This window comes from Crassostrea angulata, unplaced genomic scaffold (assembly GCF_025612915.1).
Source record: "Crassostrea angulata isolate pt1a10 unplaced genomic scaffold, ASM2561291v2 HiC_scaffold_93, whole genome shotgun sequence".
Taxonomy (NCBI): Eukaryota; Metazoa; Mollusca; class Bivalvia; order Ostreida; family Ostreidae; genus Magallana; species Magallana angulata.
In genome coordinates, this window is record NW_026441648.1 from 15,391 (window position 1) to 39,319 (window position 23,929).

The window sequence follows — 23,929 nt, forward strand, 5'->3', positions numbered from 1 at the left end:
TAATAAAGATCTAGCCTTGCCCCTTAGTGAGTTTCGTATCGAATGAAGTATTACAGCTTTGGGAAATGCAGCTTCTCTAATTACACATCTTGCTTCATATTTCCAAACATCAAACACAACTTCACCAGCTTTATGTTCACCAGAAAATATTGGAAGATTTGGCTTACCCCCAATCACTGGTGGAACTTCCGTCTTATTGTGGGTAATATCTGCAACACTGGGTAGTAGCCGTCTTTGGAGAGGTCGTTGAATTTTAGGTGGAAAAGTATCCTTTGGTGTGGATTTCAGTTGTGGACCTTTCAGTAGTTCAAATTCTTCCTCTGTAACAACTCTGTACTTTGTGTTAGAATTCAGAAAATCTATGATCTTTTCAACTTCTCCCTGACTAACCTTCTCTTTGGGTGGATCTGTTTTAACTTCTTCCTCTCCCCCGTTCGCTTCTCCGTCTATTTCTTTGTTGGACATATTCAATAATTTGATTTACAACATGTAAAAAAATGAAAATCATATAGCTATTATATGATGAAATATTTAGTGAATAAATGATTCAGTTACATATTTCAAAAAGTCTAACAGTTCGCTACAATCCAAGATTCTGAAGTCTCAAAAGTTATTGTTTACATTCGATTCACAAATTACTCCGGAAACAGAAAGTCGAATACTAAAGTCCGAAGAAACCAAAACAGGATGTCCAGTTCCGGAATAAGAATCGCTGGCTTTAGACAGTTCGATCCAAAAAAAAAAATCAATGAATTAAACGGTAATGTTCACAGACCTTAAAGATCACCAGAATAACCAACTTGGCTGTATCTTGTAGAATAAATATGTCAATGCGAGTGTCCCAACGTGGGCGCCATTGAAACAGGGTCACTTGTACATGTTATAAACAAACGAAGTGCACTGCTGGGTTCGTTGATTTATTCAAGAAGAAAACAGGTCCTAAATACAAATATAAGCAATAATAAATATTTGGCAATAATCTGTATATAAATTCAATAATCGATTTACAATATATGCAATATAATTAGGTAATGAATGAATTGGAGTTTTAAATCAAACAAATCTAAATTACACTTATTATAATTTTACATATCTCTAAACTTTAATCTGAATTAAATAATGTAAATGATCATAAAAACCTAAATACCCATTTGTGAAATGAAAACCCACAGCCGGTGATCAGAATAAATTTCAATGAAAGATGTACATGGACACTCGCTGCGGTGAACACTATACCAAAAAATGGCGCAAAATACAATAAACTGGTTTGACCAGGTGTAATTTCTGGGTAAATACGTAATACTATTATTTAAATCACGTGATCAGAAAACTCCTTATATTTTTAGATATCGATCCACAGGTACCCAATAATCAAAGAGAGATAACTCTTTTGGGAAAACAGTAAAAATTGAAATGGAAGTAATTACGTTCTAGGTATTTGACAAATAAATATACATGAAAATATGACCCCTATTACAGTAAGGTGGTCATTATGTAGACAACTTAAACATAATGCCTGGGGCAATACATGTTCTGTGCTAAAATGTTAATTGTACTGAATCTAAAGGTATGATTGTAAGCCCGAGAACCTTAATTAGTTACGAAATATATTAAATATTTCTGGTATTCTGCATTGTGCTAAAGGGGGGGGGGGGGGGGGTTCTGCCCATTACCAAAAACATTGATTTTTTTTAAATTTTGGCCTTTATAGTACCTTGTTACATAAATTGGTTAAGTATTAGTATGCTAAAGATTGTTTAATCGAAGCCCAGTCCGTGGCGACTAAATCCAGGTTTTAGATAAGCCTTCACTGACCTAGATAGATAAGCGCGTGTTGTTAGGTTGGCTTTAATTTGATGTTGAGTGTGTACCGCTTACATAATCTTCTTGTTGTACGGTAATCATGTTTCGGCATTATTTCATACACGCTTCAACAATTGTGAAACTTTCAAGCTATTCATGAATAACAGCACACTACCAAAATATTGCAACACACGTGTATACATTTATTAGTAATGTATGAACCTTTGCAATATTCTATGATAATGTAGGTGCGATATGTTCGTACCAGCTGTATAGTAGAGTAAACTTTGAAGCATAATATATCAATAATAAACTTACTGCAGTTTGTAAATCACAAAAGTGCAAAGAAAAAATGATAATATTTCCAAAAAAAATCATTGAAATCAACCACCTGACAGTTACAGTGTACAATATCGTTACATGTTGACCTGTTAGTACTTGTCAGCCGGAATAGCTCAGTTGGGAGAGCGTTAGACTGAAGATCTAAAGGCCCCCGGTTCAATCCCGGGTTCCGGCACGGAACAATCCGGCGGCTGACAGCCAACTTTTTTCCATAGTGGGTAAAGGTTCTTTTTAAACAAAATCAAGCTTTTGAAGACTGAACAAAACATGCTATAGTCTGTCCCAAGATATTTATGCTGCACATTTGGACGATTTTTAAAAAAAAATACACATACCTGTGAAAGAAGTGCAATTGTAATAGTTGAAAGGATAATTTCCAAGATATTTTCATTGACACATTTTCAACTGTCACTCTGAAAAATTCACAGGAACGAAAACAGATTCCTTACGGAGATTTATAATGGGTAATGTTTACATATTTTCTCCATTCGGAATACACTCGGAATACATCGCGCAATTTTTCAACGTTATCATCCGGGCTTGCTGCAATACAAAATCTCCGTAGACATCACATTTTTTAGCATTGTATTGAAACCTGATAAGCTAACAGGGGCGTTTCGACTGAGAAATCTTGGAAATTTTTTATACTTTTGAATGAACATCGTTTGAACCCTGAGGTATTTATAAATATCAAGCAATTAAGCAAAATGTGAATCCAAGATATCTTGGGACAGACTATAAAAGAACGTCTACAGTTAATTTCAACGTTATTAATTGACTGATCAATTAATCATATCAAAGAAAAGAAGATAATTCAAACAGGTAAAGTAATCTCAATATACGGTGGATATCACTCATGGGATAAATTTTTGATATTCAACTGTTTGTTCTTACGCCACGTGACGTCAAAATTAAGCATTGCGTAGGTTTAAGCGGTTGATTGACGTAGAATAAAAAAGTAAATAATTAATTCAGTTAAGTGGTGTTGAGAAATTAAATGTAAATTTGAAACATTTAATGTTTTTTCGGCTATTTGTCATGAATTCATAAAAAATGTTCGAAAATGAAATGTCTGTTCATTAAAATTCAAGGAGCTATTTTCCATGCGTAAAGTTGTTGACGTCTTGTAGAAAATGTGTTGTGCAGCTCACAATGACAATTTTTACAGAAAAAGTTTGGATTAACATAAAACTTGGTAAAACATGTGATAAAAAGAATCTCTCATAATTTGCAATCCAACTCTTGTGTGTATTATATATATATATATATATATATATATATATATATATATATATATATATATATATATATATATATATATATATATTTATATATATATATATATATATATATATATATATATATAAATATCTATCTATCTATCTATCTATCTATCTATATATATATAATTTATATATGAATCTATAATCTATATATCTAGTTTTCTATATTTCTAGAACTCACACAACTCGTTAGATAAAAATCAAATACCATCGCAAATCATGAGAGATTTTATATATATATATATATATATATATATATATATATATATATATATATATATATATATATATATATTAAGCACAGAGAAATTCACCTTATTGGAGCTCCACCTCCGCCCCGGCCGGGGCTTGAACTCACGACCTCTGGAACCCATTCTCCTAGCAGTAAGCGGCCACCGCGCTAACCAATAGGGCCATCTAGGCAAGACAAAAAATCTTGCTTTCGATGACGAATTTACTTGTTGCTTTTTTGGATTAAGATATAATATAATTTTAAACTTTGTTTATTTTATTAATTCATGCAAAATCATTTTTTTTAAATGAACAATATTGGCATATTGCAATGTTGATGTTATTGGCATACATATCAGATTCCTTCACATAAAAGTAAATTTTGTCATTAGGTAACTAACGTAAAATGTTGGAAGTAAATACTTGATTATTGTCACATGTTACTGAAATACATCATTATAATAGATGTTTGTGAATAAACAATACAATCATAATGTTCAAATTTAGTTTGTTGACAGGTAATCTCAAGAATTTATTCTATTTAAAATAAGAGACATCTAAATTTTTAGAATGATAAGATAATAATAAGGTATCCTAACAATCAACTTTAACACAATTTTACCCTATAACCTGTGGGTTGAAAGACAGTTGTTCACATTATTATTCATATCTGAAATTGACCTGATTTCTGAAAATCAGGTCAGTTGACATGCAGCGTCATCATTCTGTCAAATAACTCAATCTTTCTGATATTCAATTAATTTTGTTGTCATACAACCTAATTACGATAGCATGTAACTCAAATATGTAGACGTTATTACGTGTAACTCTTTTGCAAAAACTATGTTAAACTAATTTACTGCTTATTTGTCGACTTATTAATTGATACATCAAATCGTTTTTAAACGTTTGTGTCCTGGTATATCAAATTCGTGCAAACTACTTTTTTTCTGAATCGTAACAATGTCATTGTTTACAATAGTGAAATACGTGTTGATAGCAGGCAAAAATGTGCATCAATAATTTAAGCAATTAAAAAAGTCTCTCTCTCTCTCTCTCTCTCCACACACACACACTATATATATATATATATATATATATATATATATATATATATATATATATATATATATATATATATATATATATATATATGTCAAAAAACCAATGCACTCCCAAATAGATATTGTTTAATCAGGTGCGAACTAGAGTGATGTTGCAGGTCATTGGGGATATTCCCAGGACAGCTTGTATCCTGGAGTGACGTCATATCATGAACAGCTTATCGATATAAAAAATGCAAAATTGAGGCTGGATGCTCAACACATGCACCGTCAGTGCGATCTTAACTTTTTAATGTAAATTTAGCGTTAAACTTTTAAATAATGAAGGTAAATCCCAAATACTAAGCCAAAAAATGAAGCAAAAAATAGAGAAATACCAACAAAATTTAATAAAATTTAATCAATATATAATCCTATTTAAAAACTATTTTAAAAGAACTAGCTTTAACCTTAACAATTAAATGGACAGTGAGGAATATATCCTATGAAATTTAAAATCTTGAAGTGATATCATGCAATTAACGGATTATTTATAAAAAAAAATTAATTATGGAGGCTTGGTGCTCAAAACATAAAATATCATTTCTAGCTTTAAAAAGCTTTGATGTTGTTATAGCCTAAAACTGTTTTATATAATAAAGAAAAATTCCAAGTACTAGTATTTTTGCCTATATATAACATTTCAAATATAAAAAAAAGCAAGAGAATTATTCAAAGTTTTAACAATGTTTATCTTAATAAAAATTCTTACAAAACTAACCCTTACTTTAACAATTAATAATGAACAGAGTATGTTTTAAAATAATGTTTAACTATTAAATAAACATCAGTTAGCATTGTAAATGATAGACATTATTTTATTGAAAAAAAAATGTCAGCTGAGATCTTAAATTTTGAATCAGACTAGCAGTTTACAAAGTTTTTCGAACTATTCTGTGATTCTGGATTATTGGTATTAACATAATGATGTAGAAAAAATTATTCCAATTTGAAATGTTTGGGTTTTTTTCTTTACTATATAACACAGCATTAGCATAGTTTCCATTGCTTTGTCACATCTCACTTTGGGTTTTCTATTAAGCAACATATATGTAAAAAGTTAACATATCTATACATAACAAAAAGATGTCAGCTGTGTTTCACGCTTGAAATCTGACTTTTAAAATGCGGTGTTTATAACAAAGGACTTTGTTAAGCATCTTAGTTTTTAAGAAAGGAAACATAAAATTTAAAATAAGGCTGAAATTGTAACTATGCTCTTTTGTAATCTAGTGCACTTAAAGAGTAAATGTTGGCAGGCATGATTTAGCAATAGATTTTACCAATTATGGACAGTGGAGTAAAAGTAATCAATAATTAGGAGCTTAGTCTTTTCGATGTGAATATCAATGAAAGAAATATATAAGGGATGAAAGAAATTCGACGACACATGCAAATGATAGCTTAATAGATACTTAATGCTTAATACATATCCCTATGATTGAAACAACAAAAGGAGTTAAATCACTTACCGGGAAAAATCGAACCTTCTTTTTTTAATGCTTCGTTGAAATCAGGAGCATTTTGCTTTTAGATAAAATTTGAGATCGTCATTTCTTTCAACTTATTCAAATATGGCTGCCAAAGTTTTGACTATCACAAATTTCTGAAATAAAACAGAAAAAAGATACTAAATGTGGCCTTATTTTGCTGATTATAAAATTTTAGTAGCATATATACTTGTATTGGCCACGCATCACAGTACACTTTCAGGGAGAGAAAATCATTTAGAATATAAAAAAGGGACATAAATTAATAACGTATACGTTTCAAAGATTTAATTGATTTTTCTTAAAGATAGAAATGATTTAACATGAAATGTCTGTTTTGTGCATATCTTTTTATATATATGTTACATCAATAATTTTTTTTTGCACTTTGTTATAAGATTTCGTCGCAGTCAATCACAAAAATGCGACAAAAACTGTAAAATATTGACACAGAAAAAACATCAGTATGGATAATAAATAATGTACATATAACATAGGTAATGAAAAAATATGCATAAAACAACCATTTGACGTCAAATCATGTTCATTTCTATGTGGTAAATAATTTCCCTCCAAAAAACAGGATGGCTTGTCAAGGTCGCAATTTTATGCATTTTATAATCACTTCATCTGTTATAATTGTACACTTGTTATTAATGCAAAATACGGAATACAATTGTCTAATCAAACTGAAAATTTCTCTACCAATAAAAAAGTTTTTATTTAAGGTATCTCTAACTAATTGATCTGCAGTCTTGGAAATTCATGTAAAATAAACTGAAAAAAGGAAAAAACAAAATACAGTATTTAATACCATCAATGTAGATCTAGTTGATATATAAAAAAATACGAAGTAAATAATAAAATGAAACGAGAATGAAAGGATTAGAAATTTGGTAACCCTGGTATTGAAAAAATATACAATTACAGCCTTTTGATGAAGTCCATAAATGATTTTATGACTGATGACTAACCTGATGAGAGTATATCGACTGAGAATAAAGTCCGAGGTTGATATACTCCCATCAGGTCTATAAAACCGTGTATTGGCCGATATTAAAAGGATATGATTATTATAATAAAAATCTCTTCGAGGGTAAAAAAAAGTAAAGTATTTGGTTCGAAATGTTTAGGCGTTGATCATGCTATTGTGACGTTACAAAATCGCACCGGATAAAACTAGTCTTTGGTCATGAAAATCTATTTTTAGTATAAAGTATGTAGTTCAAGGAAGTGTGAGCAATATAAAAAAATTAAAAGTATACATATCGTAATATATGTTTCCTTCGGATATTATTCAAGTTTTTAAATTTTGCCGACAAAGAAATGACTCCATTGAGAGCTTCCATATGAAAACAAAACTTATATCGATGTTAATCACATACCACTTAACTAGGGATACAACTATTATTCATCAAAATACTGGTACGTCTTACAATTTCCCGCTTTAGGTTCCTTAAATTCAAGTGAAATTCTTGTTTCATATCCAATAGAATACAGTCATATTTTGTTAAAAAAAATTATAATAGTTTTGATAATATTAATTTAAAAAAGGGAAATATGTTATTAGAGTTAACTTCTATTTCGTGTTTGTAAGAATGCAAGTTACCTCGGAAAATACTAGAATGCACACAAAGAATGCTAATTCCAAGTTAACTTGGAATATACTGGAATCCACAGGAAGACACTTATTAATGTGATTTAATCAGTTTCTACATTTTTCTTTCCAATGTATCTTGCTGAGAGCAGTATGCACGAGTTCTATTATCAAGTGTCTTATGTTTAAGTCAGACTGCTTTAAGCCCTTTTATACTGCAATGTTTTTTAAACAATCTTATATTATAAAAAAAAGTTGTACCAGATTTCATTTCTAGCCATTTGTTAAGTACTTTTAGGAAGATCTTATTAATATAAGTACAATTGATGAATGCAAGAAGACTTTATTTTATACATTATTAATGCAAAAAAGTAGGTCACTAATTTTCATACAACGTTATATTTTAAATGCAATTTGAATTGTTTGCAAAACAAATCATTACTCTACAAAAATTGTTGGTTTTTTTACTAAATAGATTTTACATTTTCTTCAGCATTAAAGATATTTCTAGAAAAGCTTTTCATTTACTTCTGGTTTATGAAAACAATTGTTAATGCTCTGTGCGATAAATTAAATATTCTTTAACATCATATCATAGATTTGTTGGAACCAAGATGTTTAGAAAAAGAAATAGATTTGGGTAACTTACGATTTACGCTACATTATATCATAACTTGCCAAGTCATATCTGCACTGGCTTTGCTTCACCTTAATTTTTTTCCGTAAGATCACAAATGGAGATATCATTGAGATAAATTTAGAAAGTTTACTTATAGGATAGGACTTTTCAATTTGATACCTGGAGCTATTTTTTTCGAAATGAGAATTAAAAACTAAGAGAAATATGAAAAGAACAAAACAAAGACGGGATCAAATCTCATTTCAACAACTTCCAAACAAAGTCTTAATGATATAATCTATTTCAAAGGTCTATTTTATAGGTCAAACTGATTATAAGTATCACTGAGAAATCTCTCTTCCAACTTCCAACAATGTTCTTATGTTTTGTGTTCTTATTCTTATGTCGGCATTTCCGCCCGAATTTTCGTTATCATTTCACACGATTTTAATAAAAATATGATTCTGCTAATGAATGGAGAATACCCACATTCTTTCGTTAAACACAGAAATTTGTGGTGCGTTACACGTCACACGTCACCGTACCTCTAAATGATCCAAAACTAGGGATGGGTAAAAAAATAAATACATGATAAAAAAATAACTGCATGATTAATCAAAATTGGTTTAAACAATCATAATAATAAATACATGATGTATTTTTCTTTAAAATGTTCTAGATTTTAGAATGATTTGGTAATTAAGAAACCATTCTTATAAATTGACATGATTCCATCAAAATTATGATAAGCCTAGACTTGACAACATTTTGAGTTTCCAAACCAGTTTTGTACGTATAAGATGGACTTATAATCGACAAAATGTAAGCTCTTCGAAAGAGACTATCAATGAATTTTCTACAATATTCTCGCATAATCCAAAAAAAAAACCAACGAAAGGTCTAGAAATCTTCGAAAATTCTAAAAATTTCAAAAATTATTGGAACCATTTGAAATATTTCCGGGAGATATGGTAAACATTACGTCATGGTATTGATAAATTAAATATAAATTTATTATTGAGATGCGCTTGTATCTTGTTCTTGATGTGGTTGTAAATATGTTAATTAATGTGTTGACTGTATCCTTGAACTTATTTTTAAATGATATTTTTATTGCATCGGAAATTTGCGAATGTCACTCGATACAAACCCATTGCTGTCCAGTATTAGTAAAGAGTCTTTAAAGTCCGTCTCTCCTTATAGAAGGCATCGAACCCATGAATTGATGGAGATAATAAGCTATCAAGATTTGATTCTATAAACCAAAGAACCAGTATCAATAGTATCCATTAGATCATGGCTCAGTAATTGGTCGTCTGGGAATCGGTAGTAGGATGTGTTCTTAATCTTTCAAACTGATGTATCTTAACATCAGGTGAGACAGGTATTTTACATCACCTGTTTAATAACAACAAGGTTTTATGTCATTACTCTGTGTATATTATGGTTTGTTGGTCCCTGAGAGCTCCAGAGTTATCCGGCGCCGTTTGGATATTGATGTTGGAAAATACCCTATAATGAGTTTCCAGTTTGACTTTTGCCCCGTCCCCTCCCTGTGGTAAAGTCTTCATCGATCAGAGATTAATAGCATTGATGTGCGTAAAAGACAATCTTGATATATAAATGGACAAGGGATGCTGATTACAAAAACCTCCGGACATCAGCCGTAAGTAGTAATAATGTATAGCAATTATCGTTCATATTGCTTTTTTAAAATTTGCATTTTGAGTTCAATGACATTCAAATTTAAAAAAAGGATGATTATGAAAACAAATATAGAGGTGAATCATATTTTGATTTGTATTTGATGCTTTGTACAACTTTGAAGGATTTTTTTTACAGATATATGTGGGGTTTGTTCTGAACTGAAAATGACAGTGGGAACTAATAGAGAAACATATAAGCATCGTACCTAGTCACGTACTGTATGTTGTAAAAAGAAACAGGTTTCATCGGAGGTTTCTCACAAAATCGACTTCCAGTGGATGTAAAGAAGACCAGGCTTCAACAGGTACAGCATGCTTGTCCAATATCTTTTGGTGTTTATTGTAGCTACAGCAGTTTCAACTTCAGGTTTCAATTTGGGATATCAAGGTTTTTGTGAATATTTTGTCACTTGAAAAACTGATAATGAACTTTAAGATACAGTGGACACAATAGTTTACCTTTGGTTTTGGATCTCAGCTTTGCTGTTTTCCATCTCTTGGGTAAATTCAGTAAAACAAAGTATTAAAAATAAGAAATGATTTTAATTGAATTTATCACATTAAGAATCATATCAAGTATAAAAGCATTTTTATACAGGTGAAACATTTTATTTTATAGATTTAATGTATTTTAAGAATTCTGAAGGATTTAATATCAACGTGTTTTTTTCTTTTAAATCGTTTATCATTTTCAAACAACCAATGAATTGCAAAAACATAAAAAATTTGATTTATCAAAAGACTTATTATTATTAAAACGATTAGCGTCTCAGAATATATGTTTTCTTCCAGGATATTTTGAACAAATTGATCGTTAATCGCATTTTCTACTTAATGATTATCTGATGCTTCATAATAAATGATCAATTTAAGCGTATTCATAAATCAATACTTTGATATTCATGTACTAGAAAAAAAACCACAAATCAATCCTTTTTACTCTCTCGTTTTGGTGAAGAACAAGATTAAAATTAAAGATTAAAGAAAGCGAACCATAATAAATATCAAAATCAAAATTCATATATAAGTGTTTAGTATAGAATCTGGATATGTAGGGTCCGTTTCGACAATTATGACAATATCTTACATATTATTCAATTACTCCGGACTAGACTGCTGTGTAAATCAATAAGGTTAGGGCAGTCATTATGTCTGTCTACCAAATGGAATTTTATCCAGTGTCATTTTTATGTATTGCAAGACCGTGAGAGATGTTTCTAAATAGTCTAGAGTTTCTAAGAGAGAATCATTTAGTTTTAAGAGATCTGGATGTTCGTGGCTATTCTTAAGATATATTTATCTTCTTTTGATGAAAAGTTCTTTATCAATTTATAGCAAATTACCAAAGCTAAAATATTTGGATTTTTGCTTAAATAGAATAAAGTTAATACTTTGGTTTTTTTTTATAGCATCAATAAACATTAGAGAAAAAACAATGTATGCTTCTTACAAGTAAGCAACACATATCTTCGATGATGCTTTAATTTTTTCAAACGAACTATTTTATGTTTAGCTTATCACCATTTGGAACACTTAAACAAGCAGACAAAAAAGGAGAAATCAACTCGACATAATTAGATATAGTTTGTGACTGCTGTGAAAAATAATTTACATTAGTTTAATTTACATTACTCTAATTATTTTTACAATATAAACTGCTGTGTGTTAATTTGCCAAGATTGCTGTAAATGTTTGTAATATCAAAACGATTTCTTGACTAGTCAGCACGCAATGCTTTTAAAGCCATTAAATCTAGGAAGTGAAAGTCTCTCTCATGAAGACACAAATACTATGACATGGTCAATTATCACGAAAAATCAATTCAAAATCGTTCAAAGTGTCAATGATCTTCTCTACTCTTAGAAAGGAAATCAAGGAACCAAATTAAGAACTTTTAAGAGACAAAGACTAGTAATTATTATTATCAAGACAAACGTTAACCAAAGCTGCTGAGAGAAGGATATGAACATTAATAACATATATATCGATGCATTTAATGAAAACTATTAAATTGAAACAAACATCTTTTCATTTTTTAAAATTTTCACAAATCAGAAAAAATTAATGGAAACATTTTATTTTAAAAAAATGTTTTAAGTAAATTATCGAGAATCTCGAGGTATGTTCGGGTAAAAAGAAAAAGATATCAAAATTATTTCAACTGTCGGAGTTTGAAAGATTCAATGTAATTGGTGTGTTGATAATTTTTTGGGCTTTATATTTTATAAAATCAAACTAGCCTTTGACCCATGCGTGCACGGGTTGACATTGCATATCGGACATATACGAAATAGATACATCCACAGGGGCCAAGCCCGTTTTAACATTAATTTTAAAACGCCTCACATATACCCGTAATGTAACAAATAATTTCAGAATCGCCCCTTAACGATTTTGGAGAAAATTAATGAAGAAGCATTGAAAATAACAGTCAAATTAATCATAATAAACCATTTTGAGACTGACTGTAAATACCTTTCATTTAAAACTTTAATCCATATAATGTAAAAATGCTACACTTTTTCAACAACGTACACGTATTTTCTTTGCTACAGAGACAATACACGAAATGCATTTTATCGTAAAACCGGGTCCGTAGGACATAAATATATTTTTTCATTTTAACGATAAAACAATATATACATTATATCTTCACTCTCTTAAGAGATACACGAAGACAAAAGTAAGTACTAAGTAAATATGTATATTTGTTATTTTATAATTTCTCTCATAAGGAATCATAAAATTGATATATATGAACAGAGTATATAACAATTAAATTTCCAATGAAAATTTGCACGTATTTGTACTATCGTTTCTGAGTTTATTAATGCAAATATGATTTTGTGGAAACATAAACTAAAGATCCCGTTAGCGTGAATGTATTGCGCACGCGCTAAATTGTAAAATCCAAAAAATCCAGATGATTTCCGGAATTTTTTGAGGACTTTTTATTGATTATTAATTAGCAAAGCTTGATTGAGAAAAAATAAAAACAAATTGGTTATCTTCAAGTACCAATGATGTTTAAAATATATAAAACAAAAGGCAATACTCTTCCGATTTATCGGTATTAAAGCTTAAAAATTCTAGTCTATTATATTAATATAGTAGTATAGATTACACATATTAGATAAAAACTTCTTTCACATTTTGAGAGTAAGACACGTTTTTTTGCATGTTGGGTACCTAGAAATGTTAAAAAATAAAACATACAACATATTTTTATGCTAACACAGTATTAATACGTAGAGAATAATGTCAAAGAGAGTTATTGTATATTTTAATCGTCTGGTAAAATTTAAATTGTATTTTGAGAAAGTGTTTTATTTAGTTGTTCTATGTTACACTGTACAACTCATTCAAAACGGTACAAGTATAAATGTTTATTTTACATCCCTTCCACAACGCCTTGTATTTTTATTTTTTTCATTTTCAAAAATATATTTTGAGTTCAATTTTTTTTTTTCACTAGATTTTATAAAGTGAATATAAAACAATTTAAAGTGTAAAGGAGTTTGTTTGAAATCAAGGAGCGTATATAAACCACGTCGTTTTAAATGGTTTACTGTATCTTCAACTTTGTTGGATTTTGTGCGCATTTTTTAGCTAACATCTCAACGTCAGTTTTCTACAAAATAACTTTAAACTTTCATCTGTCTGGCATGTTTTAGCTTTATCTTAATCAATGCTTTAACTTTATCAATAAAATTATTCCATACTGCATTGAAGGAATACGAATAAAACAAATGGAGTTTTGTAGATGGTCAGATTATATAATGTAATCATGGTTTTAGGTTTTAATTGGGAGCAGCGGCAGGGTAAAGGGTTCATAGGTTAAGTTAAACATAACCGCTTTCCAAAACAAAGATATACAGAAGCCATAATTCTCCTCCCTGTGACTCTATGGTTATTGGGAGAGATGGATTAAATCTGACTTCCCACTAATATCTTGATAGATAAAGCCGCACACCGCCAATAATAAAATAAAGACTGCTCTCTCTCTTTCTCTCTCCCTAACTATTAGGCGCTCTTGAGAGGTAATAGGAATCGACCAAATTAGCCACTGGTACTTGATAATTATGATACCTCACACATGTTCACAAGTTCTGAAATGCAACTCGATTGATTAACCGTGCAGGGCTTTAGAGTGCATGGATATTTAATAATTCAAGGCAAAATCACAGTGGCTTTTTGTGGGTGAGTGTAATTTTTTTTTTAATAATCAATCTCTTCATCTTTATTTTTCAATTTCAATGGCTTTATCTAGTCTATGACGATACGAAGATTTTCGTAAATGTAGCCATTCAGTTTAGACGCATGCATGAATTATATATAAATCCCTTGAATTGGAATAAACAGCAGGCAAGATGCTTATTTATTTTGTATCCATTCATGTTGGTATGCAATCACTTAATTAACATATAGAGTAAAATATGAAGTGTTATCAATGTTTTATCTTTGTATGTGAAAAGAATGGGTATGTATATTTATAGCTACAGGTTCATTATGATAAAATGTTAAAGTACAAATATGTCAAAAAAATAATACTTAATATTTAGATGCAAATCTTTACATTTTCATTTACATTCATAGTCAAGGTTACCAGATACCTTAAACGTTTCTGATTGATCGTCATCACGGCTGCAGAGTAATGAAAATATAAAAGCAATGAATAGTTTAAGGAATTTTATTTCTACATTTGCAAACATTCTTTACAGTACATAATAAATAAAACAGGAACATTGTTTTGAAATTTAAAAAAAATTAAACATAAAACATTAACGTTTTTCAATTATTAAAATTATTTCTGTTTTAGTTAACAGAATAAGAATTTAACGGATAATTTTACTAATATATCCATGCTACGTTTTATATAAGACGGTAATTATAAGGGTACAGAACATGACAATATTTTAAGACACAGGTCACCATTTCACAATTTTTGTCATACTTCTGGCACCAACAGCTGTAATCGATGTATATTATATACAGTTGCTGTATTTGACGGGATCGGGGTATGACTTCGTCAAAGAGATGGAAATTCATCAGTATTCCCTTTGTCATGATGACTTTTCCGTCAGGCAGCAATTTCACAGATATTGTCCGTGGCAGTTGTCTTGCATCTGGCATTAACAACTGTTGGTTTATGATATGTGAAAGACTCGAGAAAGCCACGTGTTAATCACACAGTCGATACAGACCCGCTGACTGATTGCTTTTTCACAGGATAAAGATCTGACCTTTAGTCAACAAAAAAACGACTAAAAAGCGACTGAACTCTGACTGTAAGGCGACTGAAATGTGACTGAACGTCACCTAAAATGTGACTGAAAGGCAAAGTTTAGCCAATTAGTTACTATACCAAACATTTCAGTTGAGATTTAGTTGATTAAATTGCACAAGTTTATCTTGTGGATTTTGTTAATCTTAGAACTGCTATATGGATTTGATTTTGAATTTACAGATGGTCCTGTCTACTATGATTCAGAGAGGTGTATGCTTCATTGGTCTATTGTTGCTGTACAGCAAAACACCTACTGCCTTCTCATTGCTGGCTACTTCTTCATCAGGTATACTTTATCTCAATTTTAAATCCTAGTAACTTATACGAAAAAAGAATGCAATTATCTGTGTAATTTGTTTTTTTATGATTGTGCAGGTCGTTTTAGAAATAATACATAAAGTTTACAAGAACATTCGGTAGAACTAAACAAAGTTTGAGTGCATGGCAAACCATTTGCTAAAATGATCAGTTTGTTTAAAACAGTGCTATATAATATGAAAAATCAAAATATATATATATTTTCACTTTGATATTTTTGCCCAGCATTTTGAAAAAATTAATTGTGTGTGATTTTAGGTCGCAGTATTGTTGTTCCTTTGAGACGCTTAAACTAATTTATTTATCTATATTGCTTAAGCATTTGTCCTTTCTTACTTCTTTTCCTAAATTAATTCTAAAGCTAGCTTTTACACATCTCACCTTGAGATGTGTTAAAGCTAGCTTTAGAGCTAAATTTACTCTCCTTTTATTCAATCATCGCTTGTTGAATAAACACTTTATATTTTGACAATATGTTTATTCAAAAAGATCGATACATCTTCAAAAATAAATTAGAAAGGAAATGTAGAAAATTGTTTTCTAAGATATACTGACCAGAAATTCGAAAAGCTCTTTGCACATGCTAACCTTCCTTTGAAAGCAGCCGTTACAAACACCTCATGTTTGGCTTATATCTTGGCCATTTAGTAAACAATAGAGGGTCAAAGGCCTAGAACAAGGTCGTCTGCTTCGTTACGGGGTGGCTTTGTATCTTCTTATCTAAACTTGCAAGTAGTTTAAAAGTCTTATCTTTGTAAACGACCATACAATACATAAGATAATACATATATGATTATTTCTGTTCATTTAAATACTTTTCTAGCTTTATTCTTTTATTAAATGGCAAATTAAAAATTTATAAAGCTTTCTCATTCTTATAAGAATATAAATCGAATACCAACCATCCATTTCAAGAATGTAGTTATTTTGTTCTGTATGCTTAAAACCACTGAATAAAGATAACAATACTCTTATTTTATATTCTCTGTTGAAATAAAAATTGAATTTTTTCTTCATCGCTTGAGTTTTAGTAAAATGTTACTCAATCAAATATATTCAATTGTCATTCAATTAATGAAGCTGGGCATTGAAATTCTTATGCTAAATTTACTTCCATCTCATTAAAAAATTTCATTCGTTTTAGAGCCTATTTTTTGCTATATTCGGTGAATAAGAAGCAAGCAAACCTTTATTACTAGCATGCTTAAGATTTGGAAACATGGTTTTTGCCTATTTGATCGATGAATAAGGTAAAACTATATTTGACACGTCATGAACATGACTGATATGCCATTCAAAGCCAATAAGTGTGCCTGGCACACAAGATATGATAGTTCATGTAATAAAAATTTCCGTAATCAGGCTTAGCTTAAGCAATTTTATAGTGTACTTCCAATGCTTTTCTTTGCAGTTGACTGTGATTTTGAGATAAACATGTGCGGCTGGATTATCGGAAGAAACTTTTCTTCGCCCGTGGGTAGCCATCTCTACTGGAATTTGTGTCCACATCTCCCATCATCCAACGATTTCAAGGACACATGTGATTACAATGTCGGCTTAAAATACGCTGATCCGTTCGCCCGCCATGACACCCGAGGGAGCTCAGAAACAGACCTTCCTTTAGGTAAAGGTTACACACGAAAGCTGTTTATAATCATAATAAAACTTGATGCATATCAATGTTAAGTGAATCGTCAGCATAGAAATATCTTCTTTTTTTTCAAAGATTTCCACAGACATGGCGGCTTCGTTCTGAGATCTAGTAACCAGAATGTCGAGCCCCCGTACAGCGCCCAGTACAGCACGTTCTACACGTCCTACATTCTGAGCGTCGATGTCCCTGTGTTCTTTCTGTACAGGTGTTTACGTTACTCCTTCTCACTGCGTGGACAGTCCACCTTCATCGTGTCGTATCTCGTCACGGAAGAGAAAAGTGACGTCATAATCAAAGAGTACCAGGCTAATTGGATGGGTAAAACCAAGGAGGGTTGGATCGTTGGAAATGGTAGCGTAAATCTTCCATTGAAACCCACGTTCAGGGTACGTATTATGCTAGAGTTGGTCGGTATCTTCATAGACTGGTTTGCCTGTCCTTTATTCCAACTGCTGTCGCTAGGAAATTCAAAATCTAAGAGGCTCGTAATCAATGATAGCAGACCAGTCTAGGATCTTCAGATCCAAATATTCAACAATTTAATATGAATTTGAAATTACTTTCCTGGACAATGATTTCTGGGTTCATCTATAGTGTACTTTAATATTTGATGGCTGCAGACGACTCTGAGGATTGATATGCTTGACCTTTATTTGTAGATAATGTTTCGAGTCTGGTTCAGATATATCGGTAACAACGCTGTAAATGTCGACAACGTCAGGATAACCGAGGGACTTTGTAATGGTGATTAATTTTTATTGTCCTGGTTTAATGTACTTCAATATTGTTTCTAAAGGTACTCAAAATACTTATCGGTAAACTTTCCAAAGCAAAGCTTTAATTATTCTAGTTCATTATAATTTTTGTCATCATATATCCTTGAACAATGCAATTCATATGAAATAACTTTGCTTCACTTATGAGAGTAGGAATTTCAATTTTCAGCGAGCTGTCCTCTTGACGAATATAGGTGTCGTAGTGGAGAATGTCTGTCACCCAGCCTCGTTTGCGATTCCCGCAATGACTGCTTGGATGGTTCAGACGAAGACGCATGTAAGATTTTTTTCTGAGAGGCCATTATGACGTCATCGCATTGTAAGAAGATAATCGCAATATATAAGAGAGGTTGATATTTTAAATTAGAAGTAAATATGGAACACTTTTTCATTTATTGAATTTTTTGTCACTTTTTTCTGTAGGCGATTTGGTTTCGGAAGAAAATCCAGTCCAACTAAACTCTTCGGAACACGAAATTTTGAATACCACATCGGTGTGTTCAGAGTGTCCCAAAAACGCCACCTGTATTTCCTTCTGTCCAACGTCTTGCAACTGCAATGGAACTGCCTTCTTATGTAAAACACATTTTTCTCTCGCCTACAGTTTTTTAGTGCGATTGTCAGAAGTGACGTGTAATATCCTTGACGTTTCAGAGTTAGGACGAGGGATATTTCAATTTGAAATTTTTTCCTCGCTCATTTCTACTCTAAATATAACAGACGATGTCCAAATAGAGAATCTTATCATAAAAAACTCCAATGTGGACAGCATCCAAATACCTCACCAAGTTGTAAACCACGTCCAGTTTACAAACATAAAAGTTAATTCCCTGTCATTTGTGACATCTTTCATGTTTTTACATGTGATGGGGAACATTCCCAGTTTCAGTGCCTCTGCCTTCCTATATATGCCTTACGTGAAATTTGAAGGAAATGATCTCTCCTCTGCCACTGTGATCTACGAAATGTGGAACAGAGCCTTGTTATCCTCAAACAACTCTCATAACAAGGCAGTTCTGAGGAACTGTAACATACAGAACACTTACACGACAAACTACGTCAAAAGTAGCTTCATAGATCTGAGCCACAACAAGTTGAAGTCGTTCACAGTGTCTGATCGGACACAAATTCTGCTGATTCGCAACAATCTGCTGGAGACTGTTGTACGACCGTACGCTGTGACCTTTAACACGTCCTTGAAGACCCTTGACATGTCCTTCAACAAAATAATAATGTTAGGTCAAGGAGATTTCACCTATTTCTTTAATCTTCTGTACATCGATCTCAAGTCCAACAATATATCCTGGATGCACGATGAAATATTCCTTGAACTCACGAATTTACGCTACTTGGACCTCTCTAATAATTTAATTCAAACTATAAAACAAACCCACTTTGTCAATTTAGAAAGTCTTCAATATTTATACTTGCAAAAAAATCTCTTAAGCAGCATTGATTTGGAGTCTTTCTATTCATTGAAAAATCTGCTTGTTCTAGACATGGCAAACAATAAGTTAACTTCCCTTAAAGGTATGTACTTCCGCAATCTGAAGGAACTGAGGTACCTCTACCTGCAGAATAACAAGTTCCAGGTGAGTGAGGGGATGTTTGACGGCCTCTCAAGTCTCCAGGTGATGCAGGTGGACTTCTTCTCTCTCTGCTGTGCAAAACCCAGAAACGTTTACGATATAGTTTGCATAGCTCCTGGAAACGAGATATCTTCTTGTAGTAATCTTATTGCAGTCCCAATCCTTAACGTTGGTATTTGGTACATTGCATTGTTTGCTGCCTTTGGAAACTTAGTTGTGTTTTGTTATAAACTTGTTTACCAAAAAAGACAATCTGCGCAGGCGCACTTTATCTTCACTACTAACTTGAACTGGGCGGACTTTATTATGGGAATTTATCTGTTCATTATTGCCACTGCAAACTTGGTTTACAATGGTCGCTACGGTTTAGAAGACTTTGCATGGAGGAACAGCTACTACTGCACGTTTGCTGGGATTCTAGCTACAGTTTCTAGTGAGACCTCTGCGCTTCTAGTTTTCCTTATCACAATGGACAGACTTATAGCCATCAAGTTCCCTTTCTCGGGGAGGGGGTTCACTAAAAATGGTGCTATTTTTCTGTCTCTTTGTTCTTGGTTCGTTGCTCTGTTTTTGGCCTTGTTACCAATTGTTCCCATGCAGTCCAATTACTTTGACGGTTACTACGCCCGATCAGGTGTCTGTATTTCCCTGCCATTGTCTGTCGTGAAAAAGTCGGGGTGGCAGTATTCGATGGCGGTCTTCATAGGACTAAACTTTCTGTTATTTTTTGGCATTTTGATCGGACAAATCATCATTTTCGCAGAAGTAATCAAAGTCGGAAGTAACCTGGTTTCCTCCAGGAAGAAGCAAAGGGAGATAAGTCTAACCAAGAGTTTGGCCGCCATTGTTCTGACAGATATGTGTTGCTGGATTCCTATCGGGACGATAGGTCTGTGATCTCTGTCTAATGAGGATTAATTTAAATTGGTTCCAGCTATGTTAACAAAACAAAATTAATTATGATTGTGACTTTAGCAAACTGTTTGTTTCTGGTTGCAGGACTGTTGACGTTTTTTGGGATCGACGTTAGCAATGAAGTGTACGACTGGATCATAGTCATTGTTCTCCCCATCAACTCAGCTCTTAATCCGGTCATCTACAACTTTATAGCTTTCATGAGACACAAAGTATGTAATTCATCAATCTCTGCCTTTGTTTAGTTAAAGTCGGGTTTTAGCCGTGATAACAATATTTTTCTCTCTTTAGCGAAGAACTGATTTATCCGAGTCAAACAACCTGAAGCAGGAGTGTGCCGTTCTAAAACGTAAACTCGAAGTCCTACAGGTTCGTTTTGTTTTCTTCCACTATTTGCCTGAATACTCTAGTACCTATCGCTATATCGTAACACCAACCATGTTGAATAGTCTCCTTAGGACAAAAGAGCTCTGTTATAAGATATCGGGAAAATATTCAAATGTTAACCCCAAAAATACACGTATTTGGACGTTATCATTTAATATATGTTAATGCATGGCTAAATAACATATCTAAAATTTTAATGAAGACCTTCTGAATGCTATTCATCAACTCGTCGACTTGCAGTCAGTTCGACTTGCAGTCAATATTCAATTGACAGATATTTGTCGATTAAATGAATTATAAACCTGGTTTTGATTAACTTTCAGTCAATGAACAAAGGTTGCTCCTGTCGGAGAAAAGTGGAATCAGTGAAAAAAGAGCAACACTCCAACACAGAGGTGGTGGACACGGGCTCAGGAATGGAGACTCACAACCACACCAACGGGATGGCGGTGACCGTCATCAGAATGGACACCCGACTCTGACCCCCAATCCCCACCCCCGACCCCCACCATCCCTTCCTCACAGGCTCAGGCATGGAGACTCACAAGCACACCAACGGGATGGCGGTGACCGTCATTAGAATGGACACCCGACTCTGACCCCCAACCCCCACCCCCGACCCCCACCATCCCTTCCTCACAGGCTCAGGCATGGAGACTCACAAGCACACCAACGGGATGGCGGTGACCGTCATCAGAATGGACACCCGACTCTGCCCCCCAACCCCCACCATCCCTCCACCTTCCCACACACACACAAACCTAGCTGGTTATAGAGATATCAACGTTGGACGAGGCTAGGTCCGGTCTACATTTAAACCACAGTTCATTCCTTTATAAAAGTGATATTTGGATCATTATTTCCTGAACACATTGTTTTTCATCTGTAAGACTAAAAACTCTCTACATTCCATGTAGCACTGTCTTTGTAAAACGGCGGTAACCCCTATATTTTATACAAAACTTCTAGTCTTTAATCATGAGATTTGTTGTATATGTTATTGTTATTGATGTGTTAATGTTTTATAATATTGTACTATTTTTATATTTTGATACCGTGTATCATAAGAGATGTGTTATTTCATTGATACAGTGTATCAATGCGCGATATGTCAGTGCTTGCTACTGATATGTTTTTGTATGACACAAATACATTAAATAAAACAATGATTTCTTGTTGAGTTGAGATTATTTTACATTAAATAAATTTTAAGTCTCTAGTATAACAATAAGATTGTTTAATCAACATACCTGGAAACAATTAGTGTCTATAATTATTTGGAGATAAAAGTCAATATTCCAAAAAACGCTAAATAAAGTTATTTTGTAAACGATCAAATTTAACACAATGTTCTATTCAACATCAATACGAGTAAACGTAAATTTTGTCAATAATCCAATTTAAGACAATGCACAAATAGTTACGGCCCGATCAATGTTAATACATGTATATCAAATTTATATATTTTGATCAGGAAGAGATTAAATAGAAAAATAAAACACACAGGAAAAGTCGTAATTACTTGTTGGTCAGATTATAACATAAGTACTTGTTGGTAGGATTATAATATAAGTACTTGTTGGTCGGATTATAATATGAGTACTTGTTGGTCGGATTATAAAGTAAGTACTTGTTGGTCGGATTAAAATATGAGTACTTGTTGGTCGGATTATAATATCAGTACTTGTTGGTCGGATTATAATATAAGTACTTGTTGGTCGGATTATAATATGAGTACTTGTTGGTCGGATTATAAAGTAAGTACTTGTTGGTCGGATTATAATATGAGTACTTGTTGGTAGGATTATAATATAAGTACTTGTTGGTCGGATTATAATATGAGTACTTGTTGGTCGGATTATAATATGAGTACTTGTTGGTAGGATTATAATATAAGTACTTGTTGGTCGGATTATAATATGAGTACTTGTTGGTCGGATTATAAAGTAAGTACTTGTTGGTCGGATTAAAATGTAAGTACTCGTTGGTCGGATTATAATATAAGTGCTTGTTGGTCGGATTATAATATAAGTACTTGTTGGTCGGACTATAATATGAGTACTTGTTGGTAGGATTATAATATAAGTACTTGTTGGTCGGATTATAATATGAGTACTTGTTGGTCGGATTATAATATGAGTACTTGTTGGTCGGATTATAATATAAGTACTTGTTGGTCGGATTATAATATGAGTACTTGTTGGTCGGATTATAATATAAGTACTTGTTGGTCGGATTATAATATGAGTACTTGTTGGTCGGATTATAATATAAGTACTTGTTGGTCGGATTATAATATAAGTACTTGTTGGTCGGATTATAATATGAGTACTTGTTGGTCGGATTATAATATAAGTACTTGTTGGTCGGATTATAATATGAGTACTTGTTGGTCGGATTATAAAGTAAGTACTTGTTGGTCGGATTAAAATATGAGTACTTGTTGGTCGGATTATAATATGAGTACTTGTTGGTTGGATTATAAAGTAAGTACTTGTTGGTCCGATTAAAATATGAATACTTGTTGGTAGGATTATAAGTACTTGTTGGTCGGATTATAATATGAGTACTTGTTGGTCGGATTATAAAGTAAGTACTTGTTGGTCGGATTAAAATGTAAGTACTCGTTGGTCGGATTATATAATATAAGTGCTTGTTGGTCGGATTATGATATAAGTACTTTTATAAACAAGCTGATTCTTAAAGAATATTGCATTACTCTGAACTAGGCTGTAAATCTTTTTGATTTACAATTTTAAAGACTTCGTAGATTTAAAAAAATGATGACAAATTTCAAAGACGTAAGACGGCTAATTTACATCTAGTGCT

The 23,929-nt window shown here is 32.2% G+C and overlaps 1 protein-coding gene and 1 non-coding gene across 2 annotated transcripts; both read left to right on the forward strand.

Moving 5' to 3' along the window:
* The first annotated feature begins 2,247 nt into the window (after positions 1–2,247).
* Trnaf-gaa (transfer RNA phenylalanine (anticodon GAA)) lies at positions 2,248–2,320 on the forward strand. Its single transcript has one exon. It is a non-coding gene; the product is annotated as a tRNA-Phe (tRNA).
* A 12,542-nt stretch (positions 2,321–14,862) lies between these two features.
* On the forward strand, positions 14,863–21,802 carry LOC128169070 (uncharacterized). Its single transcript, XM_052835235.1, has 9 exons — positions 14,863–15,747; positions 17,191–17,403; positions 17,506–17,819; positions 18,093–18,177; positions 18,379–18,486; positions 18,633–20,687; positions 20,798–20,925; positions 21,005–21,082; positions 21,424–21,802. Exons 1-9 carry the CDS (start codon positions 15,618–15,620, stop codon positions 21,580–21,582), a joined length of 3,270 nt encoding a protein of 1,089 aa, XP_052691195.1. The 5' UTR covers positions 14,863–15,617; the 3' UTR covers positions 21,583–21,802.
* Positions 21,803–23,929: the final 2,127 nt, after the last annotated feature.